The following is a 26,612-nucleotide window of genomic DNA, read 5'->3' as shown; positions in this document are numbered from 1 at the left end:
ACACTGATGTGCAGAGGGATTTTGGGAGTGAGTCTATAGTTTACTGAAGTGATGCAAGTAGGGCAGTGAACAAGGTGAAGACAAAGGCTCCGGGAGCAAATCCGGAGTGGAGCCCCGGAAGTGGGGATACATTGGGGTAGTGATATAAAGAATAGCAATCCATGTTGCATCTGTATAAAACTTGGGTTAGACTGCATCTGGAGTATGTGCGTTCAGTTCCGGTCACCTCATTACAGAAGGGTGTGGAGACTTTGGAGAGGGTGCAGAAGAGGTTCACCATGGTGTTGCCTGGATTAGTGAGTACCAGCTTGGACAGATTTAGAATGATTTGTTTGGAGTCTCAGAGGCTGAGGGCTGACCTAAATAAACTATACACAACGATGAGAGGCATGGAAAGGGTTGATAGAGTCTTTGTCCCAGAGCGGAAATGTCAAATACGTGAATGCATAGGCTTGTGGTGAGAGGAGAGAAGTCAAAACGAGATTTGTGAGGCAAGTTTTTTTTAAAAACAGAGAGTGGTGGGTGCCTGGAACTTTGGCCGAGAGTTGGTAGAACTAGATATGACAGCAGTATTAATGAAGCCTTTAGACAGACAAGTAAAGGGGCAGGGAATGGGGGATATGGACGGTCTGCAACTGACAGGCCGAAGAGCCTGTTCCCCTGCTGTCCTATTGAATTACACGGCACTCACAGAACTTTGGACTTAATCTCTTTGGCCCTCAGTGTATGAGAACTTTAAAAATGTGCAAACTTTCACTTTAAATACTTTCACAATACCTGAAAAGCGGATCACTCCTGGGATTGGGCATCAGATAAAAATATGGGCATTTATCCACCCAGAGCTGACACTTCTTGGGGAAGTTGGAATCTGGATGGGAGGGAAAGGGTTTGAGGCTGGATTACAGCATGCAAGGGATGGGCCGAGTGGCTGATTTCCGTGCCGTCTGACCTCCAGTGGTGGGTGCTGCCGTGGAGTGGGGATCTGACCGATCTCAGTATCTGCTCTCTCTTTCAAGACTATTCTACAAGTGGATGGTGTCAACTGCATCGGTGTGGACTGGAATGGTGGCTCTCAATGTGTGTTTAGCCAGGCTGCGCAGAACGTCCGTGTGGTGGGAGCAGAAATTGCATTCTTCCTCGATGCACTGGAGGTGAGTGTCAGTGAGGGACCTATCACCTTGTACAACAAATACTTCAGGGGACAGAGTGTAGATTGACAGTGAGAACAGGAGTGTGCTGTAACAGGAACCATCTCCCTGTTACGCAGGGCTGGGCTGTAACAGGAACCATCTCCCTGTTACGCAGGGCTGGGCTGTAACAGGAACCATCTCCCTGTTACGCAGGGCTGGGCTGTAACAGGAACCATCTCCCTGTTAAACAGGGCTGGGCTGTAACATATTGGTGCAAGTATCTCTGCACCCTCCCTTTCCTGTTGTCCATCTCTGACCTTGCCTTCCTCCACATTACTGATACTGTCTCTGGTCACTTGGTTGGCCAGCAGTTTCCACCACGAGGCCACAGACTTGGTGACTGCACCTCCTCCAGCCAGTCTCACCGAACTCGGGCTTACAGGTCTTATCAAGGTCCTGTACTATTCAACACCTTCAGATAACCAGCCATTCTCACACTACCTCCAGCTCCCTCTCCCCTGATTGTAGCATTACCCACTCCACTGGTTCCATAACCATAATCTCCCCTCCCACCACCAAGAGTCACGTCTTCATATCCCACAGTTCTGCTCTCATCCCGTCCTCCACGCAGAACTATCACAGGGTTTCCCATTTCCCCAGCTTCCCCGTTCAACTGAGGCTCCATATTTCTGGAGCTACCACTGGACGCACTTCCAATCTGCGCATTCCAAAGCATCCATTCTTCCATCCCCAAAGGCTGATTTATACTTGTGTGTACTAGATTACGCCGTAGCCTACGCAAGTGGGCTACGCCGTTGTGAGCATTGATACTTGTGCGTTGGTGTGTCTGCGTCGCTCTGCAGTTCACTGCCAAAACGCTAGTTAGCAATGGGGTTTCTATGCCACTGTGTTGAGTTTCTTCATGTTGAAACTCAACACGAAGAAACTCGAACTTCAAACAATGGCGACTGAAACTGAAGAAAGGTGAATTTCCTGTGCTTGTCCAGCCACTGAGAGACATGGACGAGGATATACATTTCAAATATTTTCCAATGTTGGCAGGGAGATTTGACGATTTGGTTCATCATCTCCAACCATTTATTTCGCATCAGTGTACGCACAGTATGCTCAGAGACTGGCAATCACCATTCGAGTTTTAGCTTCAGGTGGAAGTCAACAGGCTGTAGCAGCTAGCTACAAACTGGCATCAAGCACAGGGTTCTCCATAATTTCGGAGGTCTGTAAAGCTTTATGGAAAACATTGCAGCCAGAGTTCCTTCCCTACCCTTCAGTCGCCCAATGGGAAGCTATTGCAGTGTAGGAGGAAATGCAATGCTACCAAGTGGACCAATCACAGTTGTTGCGGTCTGCGTCGCCACGACGCGTAGTTACATTTTCGGAGAGGTGCACGTTAGTCTCCGGCGTAGGGATGGGCGTAGAGTACAGCGTAGGGTACGTGGCTACGCCGCACCTATGGCATACATTTGATGCACAAGTATAAATCAGCCTTAAGCTGCTAAAGCAAACACAGGCTTGACAGCCGCCCTGTAGAACACCTCCAATCATCAGCGAAGGACGTCTTCCAATCTCCACTCACTTTAGTTCTCCATCCACTCCCAGTCTGAGCTCTCTGTCTCCAGGGTCCTACACTGTTCCAAAGAAGCCCAATGTTGCCTCTGGCAACAGCTCCTCGTCTTCTGACCAGACACAGTGCAGTCCCTGAAACCTTATAGGAACTTATAAACCAGGAGCAGGAGATAGCTGTTGAAGCCTGCTCCATCATTCAATATGCTTCCGACTGTTTGTGCACATCCCATAGTCTCTTTAGCCTTTAAAATAATATCTGACTCCCCCTTCAAAAAATAGACTGAACTGTTCTCCATAGATTCATCTGGTGGGGAATTTCACTACTTCCCCACCCTCTGATGAAATGTCCCCTCATCTCAGTTCCAACTGAGCTATGGCACCTGTTTCTAGTCCAGTAAGTCTACTACTCTTGTACAGTTGTCCCAATCTCCTTCCATGGGCCAGCCATGCCATCCCAGGAATCAGACGGTGAACTAGCCAGTGGCTCCAGGTTCTAGCCCATTTAATCTATTAAACTCTTGTCCAGTTGACCCAATCCTGCTCCATTCTGGAATCACTCTTATTCCTGCCATCCCAGGAATTAGATGGTGAACTGTCACTATTCTCCCTCCAGAGTGAGAATGTCCTTTCTCGGGTAAGGAGATGAACCCTCACACAAAACTCACTGTGAGGTCTCGCCAAGGTCTTGTGCCCTTCAACAACTTCAGATAACCAGCCTCTCCAGCTTGTGTCAGCAATGCTCATTTCTCATGTCATGTGATTGATCTGTAATCTTAACCCATTTTCTCTTTCTCCACGGGCACTGTCCGACTTGCCGAGTATACTCAGATTCATGATTACTGGTCTAAGATGATGTGGAATTTGTTGTTTTGTGGCAGCAGTACCGTGCAAAGGCATAAAATTACTACAAGGTTCACAACACTAAAGATAATGTGGTCCATGGACAATTCACAAATCTGACAGCGGTGGGCAAAGCCTATTCCTAAAACATTGAATGTGGTTGCTCTATTCCTGCTCCTCGATGGTAGTAATGAGAAGAGGACACGTCCTGAATGGTGAGGGTCCTCAGTCATAGATGCCACCTCACTGAGGCGTCACCTTTTGAAGATGCCCTCGGTGGTGAGAAGGACGTGTACCTATGATGGAGCTGGATGTATTTGCAACCCCGTGCATTGGAGTCTCCGTTCCAGCCTGTGAAGTACTTTACTTTATACTTTATTGTCACCAAACAATTGATACTAGAGCATACAATCATCACAGCGACATTTGATTCTGCGCTTCGCGCTCCCTGGAGTACAAATCGATAGTAAATATTAAAAATTTAAATTATACATCATAAATAGAAAATAGAAAATAGGAAGTAAGGTAGTGCAAAAAAACCGAGAGGCAGGTCCGGATATTTGGAGGGTATGGTCCAGATCCGGGTCAGGATCCGTTCAGCAGGCTTATCACAGTTGGAAAGAAGCTGTTCCCAAATCTGGCCGTACGAGTCTTCAAGCTCCTGAACCTTCTCCCGGAGGGAAGAGGGACGAAAAGTGTGTTGGCTGCGTGGGTCGTGTCCTTGATTATCCTGGCATGCGGTGTAAAGTGAGTCCATGAACGGAAGATTGGTTTAGAAACATAGAAACATAGAAAATAGGTGCAGGAGTAGGCCATTCGGCCCTTCGAGCCTGCACCGCCATTTATTATGATCATGGCTGATCATCCAACTCAGAACCCCGCCCCAGCCTTCCCTCCATACCCCCTGACCCCCGTAGCCACAAGGGCCATATCTAACTCCCTCTTAAATATAGCCAATGAACTGGCCTCAACTGTTTCCTGTGGCAGAGAATTCCACAGATTCACCACTCTCTGTGTGAAGAAGTTTTTCCTAATCTCAGTTCTAAAAGGCTTCCCCCTTATCCTCAAACTGTGACCCCTCATTCTGGACTTCCCCAACATCGGGAACAATCTTCCTGCATCCAGCCGGTCCAATCCCTTTAGAATTTTATACGTTTCAATCAGATCCCCCCTCAATCTTCTAAATTCCAACGAGTACAAGCCTAGTTCATCCAGTCTTTCTTCATATGAAAGTCCTGCCATCCCAGGAATCAATCTGGTGAACCTTCTTTGTACTCCCTCTATGACAAGGATGTCTTTCCTCAGATTAGGGGACCAAAACTGCACACAATACTCCAGGTGTGGTCTCACCAAGGCCTTGTACAACTGCAGTAGTACCTACCTGCTCCTGTACTCGAATCCTCTCGCTATAAATGCCAGCATACCATTCGCCTTTTTCACCGCCTGCTGTACCTGCATGCCCACTTTCAATGACTGGTGCATAATGACACCCAGGTCTCGTTGCACCTCCCCTTTTCCTAATTGGCCACCATTCAGATAATAATCTGTTTTCCTATTTTTGCCACCAAAGTGGATAACTTCACATTTATCCACATTAAATTGCATCTGCCATGAATTTGCCCACTCACCCAACCTATCCAAGTCACCCTGCATCCTCTTAGCATCCTCCTCACAGCTAACACTGCCGCCCAGCTTCGTGTCATCTGCAAATTTGGAGATGCTGCATTTAATTCCCTCATCCAAGTCATTAATATATATTGTAAACAACTGGGGTCCCAGCACTGAGCCTTGCGGTACCCCACTAGTCACTGCCTGCCATTCTGAAAAGGTCCCGTTTATTCCCACTCTTTGCTTCCTGTCTGCTAACCAATTCTCTATCCACATCAATACCTTACCCCCAATACCGTGTGCTTTAAGTTTGCACACTAATCTCCTGTGTGGGACCTTGTCAAAAGCCTTTTGAAAATCCAAATATACCACATCCACTGGTTCTCCCCTATCCACTCTGCTAGTTACATCCTCAAAAAATTCTATGAGATTCGTCAGACATGATTTTCCTTTCACAAATCCATGCTGACTTTGTCCGATGATTTCACCGCTTTCCAAATGTGCTGTTATCACATCTTTGATAACTGACTCCAGCAGTTTCCCCACCACTGACGTTAGGCTAACCAGTCTATAATTCCCCGGTTTCTCTCTCCCTCCTTTTTTAAAAAGTTGGGTTACATTAGCCACCCTCCAATCCTCAGGAACTAGTCCAGAATCTAACGAGTTTTGAAAAATTATCACTAATGCATCCACTATTTCTTGGGCTACTTCCTTAAGCACTCTGGGATGCAGACCATCTGGCCCTGGGGATTTATCTGCCTTTAATCCCTTCAATTTATCTAACACCACTTCCCTACTAACATGTATTTCACTCAGGTCCTCCATCTCACTGGACCCTCTGTCCCCTACTATTTCTGGAAGATTATTTATGTCCTCCTTAGTGAAGACAGAACCAAAGTAATTATTCAATTGGTCTGCCATGTCCTTGCTCCCCATAATCAATTCACCTGTTTCTGTCTGCAGGGGACCTACATTTGTTTTTACCAGTCTTTTCCTTTTCACATATCTATAAAAGCTTTTACAGTCAGTTTTTATGTTCCCTGCCAGTTTTCTCTCATAATCTTTTTTCCCCTTCCTAATTAAGCCCTTTGTCCTCCTCTGCTGAACTCTGAATTTCTCCCAGTCCTCAGGTGAGACACTTTCTCTGGCTAATTTGTATGCTTCTTCTTTGGAATTGATACTATCCCTAATTTCTCTTGTCAGCCACAGGTGCACTACCTTCCTTGATTTATTCTTTTGCCAAACTGGGATGAACAATTGTTGTAGTTCATCCATGCAATCTTTAAATGCTTGCCATTGCATATCCACTGTCAATCCTTTAAGTGTCATTTGCCAGTCTATCTTAGCCAATTCACATCTCATACCTTCAAAGTCACCCCTCTTTAAGTTCAGAATCTTTGTTTCTGAATTAACTATGTCACTCTCCATTTTAATGAAGAATTCCACCTTATTATGGTCACTCTTACCCAAGGGGCCTCTCACGACAAGACTGCAAATTAACCCTTCCTCATTGCTTAAAACCCAGTCTAGAATAGCCTGCTCTCTAGTTGGTTCCTCGACATGTTGGTTCAAAAAACCATCCCGCATACATTCCAAGAAATCCTCTTCCTCAGCACCTTTACGAATTTGGTTCACCCAATCTACATGTAGATTGAAGTCACCCATTATAACTGCTGTTCCTTTATTGCACACATTTCTAATTTCCTGTTTAATACCATCTCCGACCTCACTACCACTGTTAGGTGGCCTGTACACATCTCCCACCAGCGTTTTCTGCCCCTTAGTGTTATGCAGCTCTACCCATATCGATTCCACATCTTCCCAGCTTATGTCCTTCCTTTCTATTGCATTAATCTCATCTTTAACCAGCAACGCCACCCCACCTCCTTTTCTTTCATGTCTATCCCTCCCGAATATTGAATATCCCTGAACGTTGAGCTCCCATCCTTGGTCATCCTGGAGCCATGTCTCTGTGATCCCAACTATATCATAATCATTAATAACAATCTGTTTGTGTGATGTGCTGGGCTGTGTTCACGATCTTCTGCAGCTTCTTCCGGTCTTGGACAGGACAACTTCCATACCAGGTTGTGATGCACCCTAGAAGAATGCTTTCTACAGTGCATCTATAAAAATTAGTGACGTTTTTAGGGGACAGGCCAAATTTCTTTAGCTTTCTCAGGAAGTAAAGGCGCTGGTGGGCCTTCTTGGCAGTGGACTCTGCTTGGTTGGACCAAGTCAGGTCGTTTGTGATATTGACCCCGAGAAACTTAAAGCTTTTGACCTGTTCCACTTGCTAACCTCGATGAGTATGCCTCAGTTGTCATGGACTTTATCTGGAAATGCACACTCCAAGTAGAATCAAAATGCTCTCCACAATACATCGATAGAAATTTGCAAGGGATTTGGTGACATACCAAATCTCCTAAGACTCTTAACAAAATAGAGCTGCTGGTGTGCCTTCTTTGTGATTACTTTAAGGATTGATTTTATTTTTTAAGTTCTCTGTAGAACAGGGTGTGGACTGTGGTAGGACAGGAAAAATCTGCTATAAACCATTGTTAATTGTTCGTTGGATAATTATCTCATTAGATGTAACAACCGAGGAGGAGCAGGTCAATGACCAGTCCTTCTTAACCAAACAAGGGAACTGAGGACACGCTGTCGAAATGTAATCAGACTGATAATCTGCATTTCACTCCCCCTGGTTATTCTACTGAGGCCTTCGGCAGGTCGCTTCCCGTTATTCCTCCACCCCAATTTTCTGCAAGTTGGATTTCCACACAGAGCACGGCTTTGCTGTTTAGCATGATGGCCGGAAGAACAGAGGTTAAACATCTGTTTTATTCATTACAAACTCATTCGTAAGGCCAATGATGTTGTGGGGATGGAACTGGACTCTCTGACGGTGGTGTCAGAAAAGACGATGCTGTCTAAGTTGCATGCCATCTTGGACAACGTCTCCCATCCGCTACATAATGTACTGGGTGGGCACAGGAGTACATTCAGCCAGAGACTTATTCCACCGAGATGCAACACAGAGTGTCATAGGAAGTCATTCCTGCCTGTGGCCATCAAACTTTACAACTCCTCCCTTGGAGGGTCAGACATCCTGAATCAATAGGCTGGTCCTGGACTTATTTCATAATTTACTAGCATAATTTACATATTACTATTTAACTATTTATGGTTCTATTACTATTTATTATTTATGATGCAATTGTAATGAAAACCATTTTCGCCCGGGATCAATAAAGCATGACTATGACTATGACTACGACATATATATTGATTCATACAGTGAAATGTGTCGTTTGTGTCAACGACCAACACAGACCAGGGACGTGCTGGGGGCAGCCCGCAAGAGTAGCCAATCTTTGGGCACGACATAGCAAGCCCACAATTTACTAACTTTAACTTGCACACTTTAGGAAGGTGGGAGGAAACTGAAGCTCCAAGAGAAAACTCCATGTGGTCATAGGGAGAAGGTACAAACTCCTGACAGAAAGTGGTGGGGTTTGAACCCCAAACAAGAGGATCTCTGTAGATTCCTCTTGAGCCACTGGAAAGCATTACGGCGTAATGGTTATGTTAACCATTACGCTACCGTGCCACATAAGGAGTTCACAGAGAGATTGGGGTGGGCTCGGGCTCCCAGTTAGGGTGCTGAAGTAGAGGTGTGTCAGCTCACCATCCTCTTTGTCTTTGTGCATCCCAGAGCAACTACAATTACACCTTGCCAGATGTATACCTGGTGGGGCACGGACTGGGTGCCCACGCCGCTGGTGAGGCAGGACGCAGGAAGCCGGGGATATCCCGGATTACAGGTAATGTTCTCTCCTCAGGCCTGGATTCGGGATGGTTGGTGTTGGGATGGGAGGCTGGGAGGAAGGGCTGATGGTGAAATGGGGGGAGGGGGGGAATTCACTGGGACTGTTTACAGAGAGGATTGCAGGTTTGTTTGATATTAATGGGGAAAGACTGCACAGTGAGCGGACACACAGAGTTCCCATGATATGGATTCAATCCTGACCTCCAGTACTGTCTGTGTGGAGTCTGCATGCTCTCCTGAAGTGCCCCACTTTCCACCCACATACCAAGTACCATGTGGGTAAGGGAGTTAATCACCTGCTGTAAAATGCTCCTGATGTATGGGTGCGGAGAGTCGGAGGGACTGATGGGAATGTGGGTAGGCTAGGTTATAGGGAAATGAATGGGTTTGCTCAATGATTTGCCATAGTATCAGTGGGCTGAATAGCCCTCTTCGATATAGTTTGAGGTTCATGGCAATGGCTGTGGGTAACAGCCAGGATTAGATCATAACAGGAAGCTGAGGACATCACACTGATTCATGATTACTCCGCAGGCCTCGATCCCGTTGCCCCGTACTTCCAGAACACCCCTCTCGAGGTGAGGTTGGATCCCACTGATGCACTGTTCGTTGATGTGATTCACACCGATGGTTCCTTGAAGTACCCCAGCAAAGGTGGATGTCCTCGCCAAAACAGCCTCACACCGCGGGGGCTCATAGGCACTGGGTCGGCAACAGGCTCAGCCGGGGATCTAGAACACAGACGGGACAGAGTCAGGAGTGGTGAAACTGGTACCGGGTGGGGGTAGAACCCAGGGGATAAAGGGGAAAGATGCCAAGAGGGAGGGAGAGACAGGGTGCGCAATGGAGGGTGGGAGAGAAAGAGCATGGGGGAGTGCGAGGGTGTCAGAGATGAAGAAAGGTGATTGAAACAGTGAATGAATGAGAAAGGGGGGAGATTTGATAACAGGGATCAGTGGGAGGTGAGTAGTGAGAGAAGAGAGATCCATATCAAAGACGAGCGGAGCGGCCAGTGGGCACTGGCCTCTCCCTGCGGTGGATTTAGCGGAATGAGGGAGGGGGGTTGGCCTGTCTGATTCGCTGCTTCTGTCGCAGGGTTTGGAATCATCTATCCTTGTGGTCACGTGGACTTCTACCCAAATGGTGGGGACAACATGCCGGGCTGCTCGAAGAATCTCATTTCAACAATCCTGGATGTGGACGGGATCTGGGAAGGTACACGACAGGACATGTGGGTGTCACTCAGATACTGTGGTGGGGGCCACAGGCTGCCCCTTAAAAGGACACCCTCCCGCTGTGTTGGGGAGGAACGTGAATACAGGAGCTCTCCACTAACGTCTTAAGACCAGTGCACCAGGAACAGTGCAAGTTTCATTTCCAGAACATGCCGCACGTCCACAAGAATTGTTCAGGCCAGTCAGCCCATCTAGTCTAGAGCCATTCCCCAGATGCTACGAAAATGATTCACCCTCATGTGCCCATCAAATTCCCGCGCAAAGACAGAGAACTGTCTGTGCAACAAATACCACTTTCAGAATGTCAGGTCCTGCCTTACAGTCCATATTGCCCCTGTGGACCCTGGCACTTGGCATCAGCCTCTGTGATTTCCACAGGAACACCTCGACCGCATTGTGATGTTCACAAAGGACTCTCTCTCCTCTAACACACCCAGTTGTGTTCACGGATAATGGACACAATACTTCAATACCGGCTGTGACAATCTGCGAGTTCCAGAGGGCATCGTTCCCTCACACACAGTGAGTTATACAGACACCATTCCACCCCCCCCCCACACACACAGTGAGTTATACAGACACCATTCCACCCCCCCGACACAGAGAGTTATACAGACACCAATCCACCCCCACACACACACAGTCAGTTATACAGACACCATTCCACACCCCCACACACACAGTGAGTTATACAGACACCATTCCACCCACCCCCCCGACACAGAGAGTTATACAGACACCAATCCACCCCCACACACACAGTGAGTTATACAGGCACCATTCCACACCCCCACACAGTGAGTTATACAGACACCATTCCACCCCCACACACACAGTGAGTTATACAGACACCATTCCACCCCCCGACAAATACAGTGAGTTATACAGACACCATTCCACACCCCCACACAGTGAGTTATACAGACACCATTCCACACCCCCCACACACAGTGAGTTATACAGACACCATTCCACCCCACCCACACACTGAGTTATACAGACACCATTCCACACCCCACACACAGTGATTTATAGAGACACCATTCCACACCCCCACACACAGTGAGTTATAGAGACACCATTCCCCCCCAAAAACAGTAATTTATACAGACTCAATTCCACACCCCCACACACAGAGTTACACAGACACCATTTCACGCTCCCACACACAGTGAGTTATACAGACACCATTCCACCCCCCCACACAGTGAGTTGTACAGACTCAATTCCACCCCCCACACAGTGATTTATACAGACACCATTCCACATCGCCACACACAGTGAGTTATACAGACACCATTCCACCCCCACACACAGTGAGTTATACAGACACCGTTCAACCCCCCGACACACAGTGAGTTATACAGACACTGTTCAACCCCCCCACACACAGTGGGTTATGCAGACACAATTCCACCCCAACAAACACCGTGATTTATACAGACACCATTCCACCCCCCCACATAGTGAGTTATACAGACACCATTCCAACCCCCCCACACACAGTGAGATATACAGACACCATTCCACCCCCCACATAGTGAGTTATACAGACACCATTCCAACCCCCCCACACACAGTGAGTTATACAGACACCATTCCGCCCCCCCACACACAGTGAGTTATACAGACACCATTCCGCCCCCCCACACACAGTGAGTTATACAGACACCATTCAACCCCCCCCCATACAGTGCATTATACTGACAGCATTCCACACCCAAAACACCACGATTTATACAGACACCATTCCACCCCTCCCACACACACACAGTGAGTTATACAGACTCTATTCCACCTCCCCAGACACAGTGATTCCTAGAGACACAATTCCATCCACCACTCACACTGAGTTATATAGACATTATTCAACCAACCCCCCCACACACAGTGAGTTATACAGACACCATTCCACCCCCCCACACACAGTGATTTATACAGACACCATTCTACCCCCCACAGAAAGACAGTGAGTTTTACAGGTACTGTTCAACCCCCCCCCACACACACACACACTGAGTTATACAGACACCATTCATCCCCCACGACAGAGTTATACAGACAACATTCCACACCCCCCACACAGTGAGTTATACAGACACCATTCCAGCCCCCACACACAGTGAGTTTTACAGACACTATTCCACCCCCCCACAGAAAGACAGTGAGTTTTACAGGTACTGTTCAACACCCCCCCCAAACACACACATACTGAGTTATACAGACACCATTCATCCCCCACGACAGAGTGAGTTATACAGACAACATTCCACACCCCCCACACAGTGAGTTATACAGACACCATTCCAGCCCCCCACACACAGTGAGTTTTACAGACACTATTCCACCCCCCCCACATAGTGAGTTATACAGACACCATTCCAACCACCCCACACACAGTGAGTTATACAGACGCCATTCCACCCCCCCACACAGTGAGTTATGCAGACACAATTCCAACCTAACAAACACCGTGATTTATACAGACATCATTCCACCCCTCCCACGCACACAGTGAGTTATACAGACACCATTCCACCCCCCCCACACACAGTGAGTTATACAGACACCATTCCACCCCTCCCACACACACAGTGATTTATACAGACACCAGTCCACACCAACCCCGACACACAGTGAGTTAGAGAGACACCAATCCACCCCTCCACACACTGTGAGTTATACAGACACTATTCCACCCCCACACACAGTGAGTTATACAGACACCATTCCACACCCACACACATACTGAGTTATACAGACACCATTACACCCCCCACACACAGTTAGTTATACAGACACCATTCCAGTACCCCACACACAGTGAGTTATACAGACACCATTCCACACCCAAAACACCTCGATTTATACAGACACCATTCCACCCCTCCCACACACACATAGTGAGATATACAGACACCATTCCACCCCCCCACACAGAGTGATTTATACAGACACCATTCCCCCCCCCACAAGCACAGTGAGTTCTACAGACACAATTCCACCCCCCGACACACTGTGAAACAGTCACCATTCCACCCCCCCACACAGTGAGTTATACAGACCCCATTCCACCCCTGCCACACACAGTGATTTATACAGACAGCATTGCACCCACCCACACTGTGAGTTATAGAGACACCATTCCCCCCCAAAAACAGTCATTTATACAGACTCAATTCCACACCCCCACACACAGTGAGTTATACAGACACCGTTCAACCCCCCGACACACAGTGAGTTATACAGACACTGTTCAACCCCCCCACACACAGTGAGTTATGCAGACACAATTCCACTCCAACGAACACCGTGATTTATACAGACACCATTCCACCCCCCCCACACACAGTGAGTTATACAGACACCATTCCACCCCCCACACACACACAGTGAGTAATACAGACACCATTTCACCCCCCCACACACAGTGATTTATACAGACACCATTCTACCCCCCACAGAAAGACAGTGAGTTTTACAGGTACTATTCAACCCCCCCCCCCCACACACACACTGAGTTATACAGACACTATTCCACCCCCCCAGACACAGTGATTTATACAGACACCATTCCAACCCCCCACACACAGTGAGTTATACAGACACCATTCAACAACCCCACCCACATACAGTGCGTTTTACAGACACCATACCGCACCCCAAACACGATTTATACAGACACTATTCCACCCCTCCCACACAGTGAGTTCTACAGACAACATTCAACCCTCCTCACACCCAGTGTGTTATACAGACACTGTTCAACACCCCCCTGCACCCAGTGAGTTATGCAGACACCTTTCCACACCGACCCCCACACACAGAGTTAGAGAGACACCATTGCACCCCGCAACACACAGTGAGTTATAAACACCATTCAACCCCCACTCACAGTGAGTTATAAACACCATTCAACCCCCACACACAGTGAGTTTTACAGACACTATTCCACCCCCCCACACACAGTGAGTTAGAGAGACACCATTCCACCCCTCCCACAGACACACAGTGATTTATACAGACCCCATTCCACCCCCCCACACACACAGTGATTTATACAGACACCATTCCACCCCCCCAGACACAGTGATTTATACAGACACCATTCTACCCCCCACAGAAAGACAGTGAGTTTTACAGGTACTTTTTAACCCCCCCCACACACACACTGAGTTATACAGACACTATTCCACCCCCCCAGACACAGTGATTTATACAGACACCATTCCACCCCCCCATACACAGTTATTCATACAGACACCATTCAACAACCCCACCCACATAGTGCGTTTTACAGACACCATACCGCACCCCAAACACGATTTATACAGACACTATTCCACCCCTCCCACACATAGTGAGTTCTACAGACATTCCACCCCCCCACACACAAAGTGAGTTATACAGACACCATTCAACCCTCCTCACACCCAGTGTGTTATACAGACACTGTTCAAACTCCCCCCCCGCACCCAGTGAGTTATGCAGACACCTTTCCACACCGACACCCACACACAGTGAGTTCGAGAGACACCATTGCACCGCCCAACACACAGTGAGTTATAAACACCATTCAACCCCCACTCACAGTGAGTTATACAGACACCATTCCACCCCTCCCACAGACACACAGTGAGTTATACAGACCCCATTCCACCCCCCCCACACACACAGTGATTTATACAGACACCATTCCACCACCCCCCACGCACGGTGAGTTACATAGACACCATTCCGCACCCCCACACACAGTTATTTATACAGACACCATTCCACCACCCCCCACACACAGTGAGTTATACAGACACCATTCCACCCCCCCAGACACAGTTATTTATACAGACACCATTCCACCACCCCCCACACACAGTGAGTTATACAGACACCATTCCACCCCTGCTGCACACAGAGTGAGTTCTACAGACACCATTCCACCCCCCCACACACTGAGTGAAACAGTCACCATTCCCCCCCCACACAGTGAGTTATACAGACACCATTCCACCCCCCAACTAACACAGTGATTTATACAGACACCATTCCACCCCCCACACACAGTGAGTTATACAGACACCATTCCACCCCACCCCACACAGTGAGTTATACAGACACCATTCCATCCCCCACACAGTGAGTTATATAGACACCATTCCACCCCCCCCCCACACAGTGAGTCATACAGACACCATTCTACCCCCCACAGAAAGACAGTGAGTTTTACAGGTACTATTCAACCCTCCCCCCCACACACACACTGAGTTATACAGACACCATTCATCCCCCCCAAAAGAGTGAGTTATACAGACGACATTCCACCTCCCCACACTGAGTTATACTGACACCATTCGACCTCCCCACACAATGAGTTATACAGACACTATTCCACCCCCCCAGACACACAGTGATTTATACAGACACCATTCCAACCCCCTACACAGTGAGTTATACAGACACCATTCCACCCCCCCACACACAGTTATTCATACAGACACCATTCCACCCCTCCCACACACACATAGTGAGGTATACAGACACCAGTCCACACCAACCCCGACACACAGTGAGTTAGAGACACCATTCCAACCCCCCACACACTGTGAGTTATAGAGACACCATTCCACCCACCCCACACACAGTGATTTATACAGACACCATTCCAACCCCCCCAGACACAGTGATTTATACAGACACCATTCCACCCCACACACACAGTGAGTTATACAGACACCGTTCCACCCCCCCCACACATAGTGAGTTATACAGACACCATTTCACGCCCCCACACATAGTGAGTTATACAGACACAATTCCACCCCCACACACAGTGAGTTATACAGACACTGTTCAGCCCCCCCACACACAATGAGTTATGCAGACACAATTCCACCCCAACAAACACCGTGATTTATACAGACACCATTACACCCCTCCCACAAACACACAGTGAGTTATACAGACACAATTCAACCCTCCTCACACCCAGTGTGTTATACAGACACTGTTCAACGCGCCCCCCCCGCACCCAGTGAGTTATGCAGACACCTTTCCACACCGACACCCACACGCAGTGAGTTAGAGAGACACGATTCCACACCCCACACACAGTGAGTTATATAGACACCATTCCACTTCCACACACACAGTGAGTTATACAGACACCATTCCACCCCCCACACACAGTGAGTTATACAGACACCATTCCATCCGCCACACAGTGAGTTATATAGACACCATTCCACTTCCACACACACAGTGAGTTATACAGACACCATTCCACCCCCCACACACAGTGAGTTATACAGACACCATTCCAGCCCCCACACAGTGAGTCATACAGACACCATTCCACCCCCCCACACACTGAGTTATACTGACACCATTCGACCCCCCCACACAGTGAGTTATACAGACAACATTCCACCCCCCCACACACAAAGTGAGTTATACAGACACCATTCAACCCTCCTCACACCCAGTGTGTTATACAGACACTGTTCAAACCCCCCCCGCACCCAGTGAGTTATGCAGACACCTTTCCACACCGACACCCACACACAGTGAGTTCGAGAGACACCATTGCACCGCCCAACACACAGTGAGTTATAAACACCATTCAACCCCCACTCACAGTGAGTTATACAGACACCATTCCACCCCTCCCACAGACACACAGTGAGTTATACAGACCCCATTCCACCCCCCCCACACACACAGTGATTTATACAGACACCATTCCACCACCCCCCACGCACGGTGAGTTACATAGACACCATTCCGCACCCCCACACACAGTTATTTATACAGACACCATTCCACCACCCCCCACACACAGTGAGTTATACAGACACCATTCCACCCCCCCAGACACAGTTATTTATAGACACCATTCCACCACCCCCACACACAGTGAGTTATACAGACACCATTCCACCCCTCCTGCACACACAGAGTGAGTTCTACAGACACCATTCCACCCCCCCCCACACACTGAGTGAAACAGTCACCATTCCCCCCCCACACAGTGAGTTATACAGACACCATTCCACCCCCCCACTAACACAGTGATTTATACAGACACCATTCCACCCCCCACACACAGTGAGTTATACAGACACCATTCCACCCCACCCCACACAGTGAGTTATACAGACACCATTCCATCCCCCACACAGTGAGTTATATAGACACCATTCCACCCCCCCCCCACACAGTGAGTCATACAGACACCATTCCACCCCCCACAGAAAGACAGTGAGTTTTACAGGTACTATTCAACCCTCCCCCCCACACACACACTGAGTTATACAGACACCATTCATCCCCCCCAAAAGAGTGAGTTATACAGACAACATTCCACCTCCCCACACACTGAGTTATACTGACACCATTCGACCTCCCCACACAATGAGTTATACAGACACCATTCCACCCCCCCACACACAGTGATTTATACAGACACCATTCCAACCCCCTACACACAGTGAGTTATACAGACACCATTCCACCCCCCCAGACACAGTGATTTATACAGACACCATTCTACCCCCCACAGAAAGACAGTGAGTTTTACAGGTACTTTTTAACCCCCCCCACACACACACTGAGTTATACAGACACTATTCCACCCCCCCAGACACAGTGATTTATACAGACACCATTCCACCCCCCCATACACAGTTATTCATACAGACACCATTCAACAACCCCACCCACATACAGTGCGTTTTACAGACACCATACCGCACCCCAAACACGATTTATACAGACACTATTCCACCCCTCCCACACATAGTGAGTTCTACAGACATTCCACCCCCCCACACACAAAGTGAGTTATACAGACACCATTCAACCCTCCTCACACCCAGTGTGTTATACAGACACTGTTCAAACCCCCCCCCCGCACCCAGTGAGTTATGCAGACACCTTTCCACACCGACACCCACACACAGTGTTCGAGAGACACCATTGCACCGCCCAACACACAGTGAGTTATAAACACCATTCAACCCCCACTCACAGTGAGTTATACAGACACCATTCCACCCCTCCCACAGACACACAGTGAGAAAATACAGACCCCATTCCACCCCCCCCACACACAGTGATTTATACAGACACCATTCCACCACCCCCCACGCACGGTGAGTTACATAGACACCATTCCACACCCCCACACACAGTTATTTATACAGACACCATTCCACCACCCCCCACACACAGTGAGTTATACAGACACCATTCCACCCCCCAGACACAGTTATTTATACAGACACCATTCCACCACCCCCCACACACAGTGAGTTATACAGACACCATTCCACCCCTTCTGCACACAGAGTGAATTCTACAGACACCATTCCACCCCCCCACACACTGAGTGAAACAGTCACCATTCCCCCCCCACACAGTGAGTTATACAGACACCATTCCACCCCCCAACTAACACAGTGATTTATACAGACACCATTCCACCCCCCACACACAGTGAGTTATACAGACACCATTCCACCCCACCCCACACAGTGAGTTATACAGACACCATTCCATCCCCCACACAGTGAGTTATATAGACACCATTCCACCCCCCCCCACACAGTGAGTCATACAGACACCATTCTACCCCCCACAGAAAGACAGTGAGTTTTACAGGTACTATTCAACCCTCCCCCCCACACACACACTGAGTTATACAGACACAAATTCATCCCCCCCAAAAGAGTGAGTTATACAGACAACATTCCACCTCCCCACACACTGAGTTATACTGACACCATTCGACCTCCCCACACAATGAGTTATACAGACACTATTCCACCCCCCCAGACACACAGTGATTTATACAGACACCATTCCAACCCCCTACACAGTGAGTTATACAGACACCATTCCACCCCCCCACACACAGTTATTCATACAGACACCATTCCACCCCTCCCACACACACATAGTGAGGTATACAGACACCAGTCCACACCAACCCCGACACACAGTGAGTTAGAGACACCATTCCAACCCCCCACACACTGTGAGTTATAGAGACACCATTCCACCCACCCCACACACAGTGATTTATACAGACACCATTCCAACCCCCCCAGACACAGTGATTTATACAGACACCATTCCACCCCACACACACAGTGAGTTATACAGACACCGTTCCACCCCCCCCACACATAGTGAGTTATACAGACACCATTTCACGCCCCCACACATAGTGAGTTATACAGACACAATTCCACCCCCACACACAGTGAGTTATACAGACACTGTTCAGCCCCCCCACACACAATGAGTTATGCAGACACAATTCCACCCCAACAAACACCGTGATTTATACAGACACCATTACACCCCTCCCACAAACACACAGTGAGTTATACAGACACAATTCAACCCTCCTCACACCCAGTGTGTTATACAGACACTGTTCAACGCGCCCCCCCCGCACCCAGTGAGTTATGCAGACACCTTTCCACACCGACACCCACACGCAGTGAGTTAGAGAGACACGATTCCACACCCCACACACAGTGAGTTATACAGACACCATTCCACCCCGCCCCACACAGTGAGTTATATAGACACCATTCCACTTCCACACACACAGTGAGTTATACAGACACCATTCCACCCCCCACACACAGTGAGTTATACAGACACCATTCCATCCGCCACACAGTGAGTTATATAGACACCATTCCACCCCCCCACACACACAGTGAGTTATACAGACACCATTCCACCCCCCACACACAGTGAGTTATACAGACACCATTCCACCCCCCACACAGTGAGTCATACAGACACCATTCCACCCCCCCACACACTGAGTTATACTGACACCATTCGACCCCCCCACACAGTGAGTTATACAGACAACATTCCACCCCCCCACACACAAAGTGAGTTATACAGACACCATTCCACCACCCCCCACGCACGGTGAGTTACATAGACACCATTCCGCACCCCCACACACAGTTATTTATACAGACACCATTCCACCACCCCCCACACACAGTGAGTTATACAGACACCATTCCACCCCCCCAGACACAGTTATTTATACAGACACCATTCCACCACCCCCACACACAGTGAGTTATACAGACACCATTCCACCCCTCCTGCACACACAGAGTGAGTTCTACAGACGCCATTCCACCCCCCCACACACTGAGTGAAACAGTCACCATTCCCCCCCCACACAGTGAGTTATACAGACACCATTCCACCCCCCCACTAACACAGTGATTTATACAGACACCATTCCACCCCCCACACACAGTGAGTTATACAGACACCATTCCACCCCACCCCACACAGTGAGTTATACAGACACCATTCCATCCCCCACACAGTGAGTTATATAGACACCATTCCACCCCCCCACACAGTGAGTCATACAGACACCATTCCACCCCCCACAGAAAGACAGTGAGTTTTACAGGTACTATTCAACCCTCCCCCCCACACACACACTGAGTTATACAGACACCATTCATCCCCCCCAAAAGAGTGAGTTATACAGACAACATTCCACCTCCCCACACACTGAGTTATACTGACACCATTCGACCTCCCCACACAATGAGTTATACAGACACCATTCCACCCCCCCCACACACAGTGATTTATACAGACACCATTCCAACCCCCTACACACAGTGAGTTATACAGACACCATTCCACCCCCCCAGACACAGTCATTTATACAGACACCATTCCAACCCCCTACACACAGTGAGTTATACAGACACCATTCCACCCCCCCACACACAGTTATTCATACAGACACCATTCCACCCCTCCCACACACACATAGTGAGGTATACAGACACCAGTCCACACCAACCCCGACACACAGTGAGTTAGAGACACCATTCCAACCCCCCACACACTGTGAGTTATAGAGACACCATTCCACCCCCCCCACACACAGTGATTTATACAGACACCATTCCAACCCCACACACACAGTGAGTTATACAGACACCGTTCCACCCCCCCCACACATAGTGAGTTATACAGACACCATTCCACCCCCACACACAGTGAGTTATACAGACACTGTTCAACCCCCCCACACACAATGAGTTATGCAGACACAATTCCACCCCAACAAACACCGTGATTTATACAGACACCATTACACCCCTCCCACAAACACACAGTGAGTTATACAGACACAATTCAACCCTCCTCACACCCAGTGTGTTATACAGACACTGTTCAACGCGCCCCCCCCGCACCCAGTGATTTATGCAGACACCTTTCCACACCGACACCCACACGCAGTGAGTTAGAGAGACACCATTGCACCCCCCAACACACTGTGAGTTTTACAGACACCATTCCACCCCCCCCACACACTGAGTGAAACAGTCACCATTCCACCCCCCCACACAGTGAGTTATACAGACACCATTCAAGCCCCCCACACACAGTGATTTATACAGACACCATTCCAACCCCCCCACACACAGTGATTTATACAGACACCATTCCACCCCCCACACAGTGAGTTATACAGACACCATTCCACCCCCCCACATACAGTGAGTTATACAGTCACCATTCCACTCCCCCACACAGTGAGTTATACAGATACCATTCCACCCCCCCACAAACACAGTGATGTATACAGACACCATTCCACCCCCCCACACACTGAGTTATACTGACACCATTCGACCCCCCCACACAGTGAGTTATACAGACAACATTCCACCCCCCCACACACAAAGTGAGTTATACAGACACCATTCAACCCTCCTCACACCCAGTGTGTTATACAGACACTGTTCAAACCCCCCCCCCGCACCCAGTGAGTTATGCAGACACCTTTCCACACCGACACCCACACACAGTGAGTTCGAGAGACACCATTGCACCGCCCAACACACAGTGAGTTATAAACACCATTCAACCCCCACTCACAGTGAGTTATACAGACACCATTCCACCCCTCCCACAGACACACAGTGAGTTATACAGACCCCATTCCACCCCCCCCACACACACAGTGATTTATACAGACACCATTCCACCACCCCCCACGCACGGTGAGTTACATAGACACCATTCCGCACCCCCACACACAGTTATTTATACAGACACCATTCCACCACCCCCCACACACAGTGAGTTATACAGACACCATTCCACCCCTCCTGCACACACAGAGTGAGTTCTACAGACACCATTCCACCCCTCCCACACACTGAGTGAAACAGTCACCATTCCCCCCCCACACAGTGAGTTATACAGACACCATTCCACCCCCCCACTAACACAGTGATTTATACAGACACCATTCCACCCCCCACACACAGTGAGTTATACAGACACCATTCCACCCCACCCCACACAGTGAGTTATACAGACACCATTCCATCCCCCACACACTGAGTTATACTGACACCATTCGACCTCCCCACACAATGAGTTATACAGACACTATTCCACCCCCCCAGACACAGTGATTTATACAGACACCATTCCAACCCCCTACACACAGTGAGTTATACAGACACCATTCCACCCCCCCACACACAGTTATTCATACAGACACCATTCCACCCCTCCCACACACACATAGTGAGGTATACAGACACCAGTCCACACCAACCCCGACACACAGTGAGTTAGAGACACCATTCCAACCCCCCACACACTGTGAGTTATAGAGACACCATTCCACCCACCCCACACACAGTGATTTATACAGACACCATTCCACCCCCCCCCACACACAGTGATTTATACAGACACCGTTCCACCCACCCCCACACACAGTGAGTTATACAGACACGATTTCACGCCCCCACACATAGTGAGTTATACAGACACCATTCCACCCCCACACACAGTGAGTTATACAGACACCATTCCACCCCCCCACACACAGTGAGTTATACAGACACTGTTCAACCCCCCCACACACAATGAGTTATGCAGACACAATTCCACCCCAACAAACACCGTGATTTATACAGACACCATTACACCCCTCCCACAAACACACAGTGAGTTATACAGACACAATTCAACCCTCCTCACACCCAGTGTGTTATACAGACACTGTTCAACGCGCCCCCCCCGCACCCAGTGATTTATGCAGACACCTTTCCACACCGACACCCACACGCAGTGAGTTAGAGAGACACCATTGCCCCCCCCAACACACAGTGAGTTTTACAGACACCATTCCACCCCCCCCACACACTGAGTGAAACAGTCACCATTCCACCCCCCCACACAGTGAGTTATACAGACACCATTCAAGCCCCCCACACACAGTGATTTATACAGACACCATTCCAACCCCCCCACACACAGTGATTTATACAGACACCATTCCACCCCCCACACAGTGAGTTATACAGACACCGTTCCACCCCCCCACACACAGTGAGTTATACAGTCACCATTCCACTCCCCCACACAGTGAGTTATACAGATACCAATCCACCCCCCCACAAACACAGTGATGTATACAGACACCATTCCACCCTGCACACACAGAGTTATACAGACTCAATTCCACCCCCCCACACATACAGTAATTTATACAGACACGATTCCACACCCCACATACATTGAGTTACACAGATACCATTCCACCCCCCCACACAGTGAGTTATACAGACACCATTCCACCCCCTCAAAACAGTGAGTTATACAGACACCATTTCACGCCCCCACACACAGTGAGTTATACAGACACCAATCCACCCCCCCCACATTCAGTGAGTTATACAGACACTATTCAACCTCCCCACGCACAGTGAGTTATGCAGACACAATTCCACCCCAACAAACACCGTGATTTATACAGACACCATTCCACCCCTCCCACACACACACAGTGATTTATACAGACACCATTCCACCCCCCAGAGAAAGACAGTGAATTTTACAGGTACTATTCAACTCTCCCCCCCACACACACACTGAGTTATACAGACACCATTCATCCCCCCCAAAAGAGTGAGTTATACAGACAACATTCCACCTCCCCACACACTGAGTTATACAGACACCATTCGACCTCCCCACACACTGAGTTATACAGACACCATTCATCCCCCCGAAAGAGTGAGTTATACAGACAACATTCCACCCCCCATACAATGTTATAGAGACAACATTCCACCCCCCCACACAATGAGTTATACAGACACTATTCCACCCCCGCAGACACACAGTGAGTTATAGACACCATTCAACCCCCACACAGAGTGAGTTATAGACACCATTCCACCTCCCAAACACAGTGAGTTATACAGACTCAATTCCACCCCCCCACACACACAGTAATTTATACAGACACGATTCCACACCCCACACAGTGAGTAATACAGACACCATTTCACGCCCCCACACACAGTGAGTTATACAGTCACCATTCCACCCCCCCAAAGCAGTGAGTTATACAGACACCATTCCACCCCCACACACAGTGAGTTATACAGTCACCATTCCACCCCCCAAAGCAGTGAGTTATACAGACACCATTCCACCCCCACACACAGTGAGTTATACAGACACCATTCCACCCCTCCCACAGACACACAGTGAGTTCTACAGACACCATTCCACCCCCCCCACACAGTGAGTTATACAGACACGATTCTACACCCCACACACAGTGAGTTATACAGACACCATTCCATCCCCCAATACAGTGAGTTATACAGGCACCATTCCACTCCCCCCACGCACGGTGAGTTACATAGACACCATTTCACCCCCCCCACACAGTGAGTTATACAGACACCATTCCACCCCCCCACAAACACAGTGATCTATACAGACACCATTCCACCCCCCACACAGAGTTATACAGACTCAATTCCACCCCCCCACACACACAGTAATTTATACAGACACGATTCCACACCCCACACACAGTGAGTTATACAGACACCATTCCACGCCCCCCCCACACACAGTGAGTTATACAGACACCATTCCATCCCCCACACAGTGAGTTATACAGACACCATTCCACGCCCCCCCCACACACAGTGAGTTATACAGACACCATTCCATCCCCCACACAGTGAGTTATACAGACTCAATTCCACCCCCCCACACACAGAGTGAAACAGTCACCATTCCACCCCCCCCACACAGTGAGTTATACAGACACCATTCCACCCCCCCCACAAACACAGTGATTTATACAGACACCATTCCACCCCCCATTCACAGTGAGTTATACAGACTCAATTCCACCCCCCCACACACACAGTAATTTATACAGACACGATTCCACACCCCACACACAGTGAGTTATACAGACACCATTCCACCCCCCCAGACACAGTGATTTATACAGACACCATTCCACCCCCCACAGAAAGACAGTGAGTTATACAGACACCATTCCACCCTCCCCCACACACATTGAGTTATACAGACACCATTCCACCCCCCACACACAGTGAGTTATACAGACACCATTCCACCCCCCCCACACACAGTGAGTTATACAGACACCATTCCACCCCCCCCCCCACACACAGTGATTTATACAGACACCATTCCACCACCGCCCACGCACGGTGAGTTACATAGACACCATTCCACCCCCCCACACACAGTTATTTATACAGACACCATTCCACCACCCCCCACACACAGTGAGTTATACAGACACCATTCCACCCCTCCTGCACACACAGAGTGAGTTCTACAGACACCATTCCACCCCCCGGGAGTTATACAGACACGATTCTACACCCCACACACAGTGAGTTATACAGACACCATTCCACCCCCCACAGAAAGACGGTGAGTTTTACAGGTACTATTCAACCCTTCCCCCCACACACACACTGAGTTATACAGACACCATTCATCCTCCCGAAAGAGTGAATTATACAGACAACATTCCACCCCCGCACACACTGAATTATACAGACACCATTCCACCCCCCCCCACGCACGGTGAGTTACATAGACACCATTCCACACCCCCACACACAGTTATTTATACAGACACCATTCCACCACCCCCCACACACAGTGAGTTATACAGACACCATTCCACTCCCCCCACGCACGGTGAGTTACATAGACACCATTTCACCCCCCCCACACAGTGAGTTATACAGACACCATTCCACCCCCCCCACAAACACAGTGATCTATACAGACACCATTCCACCCCCCACACACAGAGTTATACAGACTCAATTCCACCCCCCCACACACACAGTAATTTATACAGACACGATTCCACACCCCACACACAGTGAGTTATACAGACAGTATTCCACCCCACCAGACACACATTGATTTATACAGACACGATTCCAACCCCCCCACACAGTGAGTTATACAGACACCATTCCACCCCCC

General features: G+C 48.8%; 1 protein-coding gene across 1 annotated transcript in view; it reads left to right on the top strand.

Annotated features, from left to right (window-relative positions):
• LOC134359119 (pancreatic triacylglycerol lipase-like) overlaps positions 1–26,612 on the top strand; it is a 78,561-nt gene that overhangs the window by 12,518 nt on the left and 39,431 nt on the right. The window contains exons 5-8 of the mRNA XM_063072088.1: positions 1,017–1,151; positions 8,884–8,992; positions 9,532–9,651; positions 10,093–10,212. Of these exons, the coding sequence (XP_062928158.1) occupies positions 1,017–1,151; positions 8,884–8,992; positions 9,532–9,651; positions 10,093–10,212 (484 nt within the window). The remainder of the gene's footprint in view (positions 1–1,016; positions 1,152–8,883; positions 8,993–9,531; positions 9,652–10,092; positions 10,213–26,612) is intronic.

This window comes from Mobula hypostoma, chromosome 19, assembly GCF_963921235.1.
Source record: "Mobula hypostoma chromosome 19, sMobHyp1.1, whole genome shotgun sequence".
Lineage (NCBI taxonomy): Eukaryota > Metazoa > Chordata > Chondrichthyes > Myliobatiformes > Myliobatidae > Mobula > Mobula hypostoma.
Note: the sequence above shows the minus strand (reverse complement) of the source record. Positions and strands in the feature narration are given on the sequence as shown.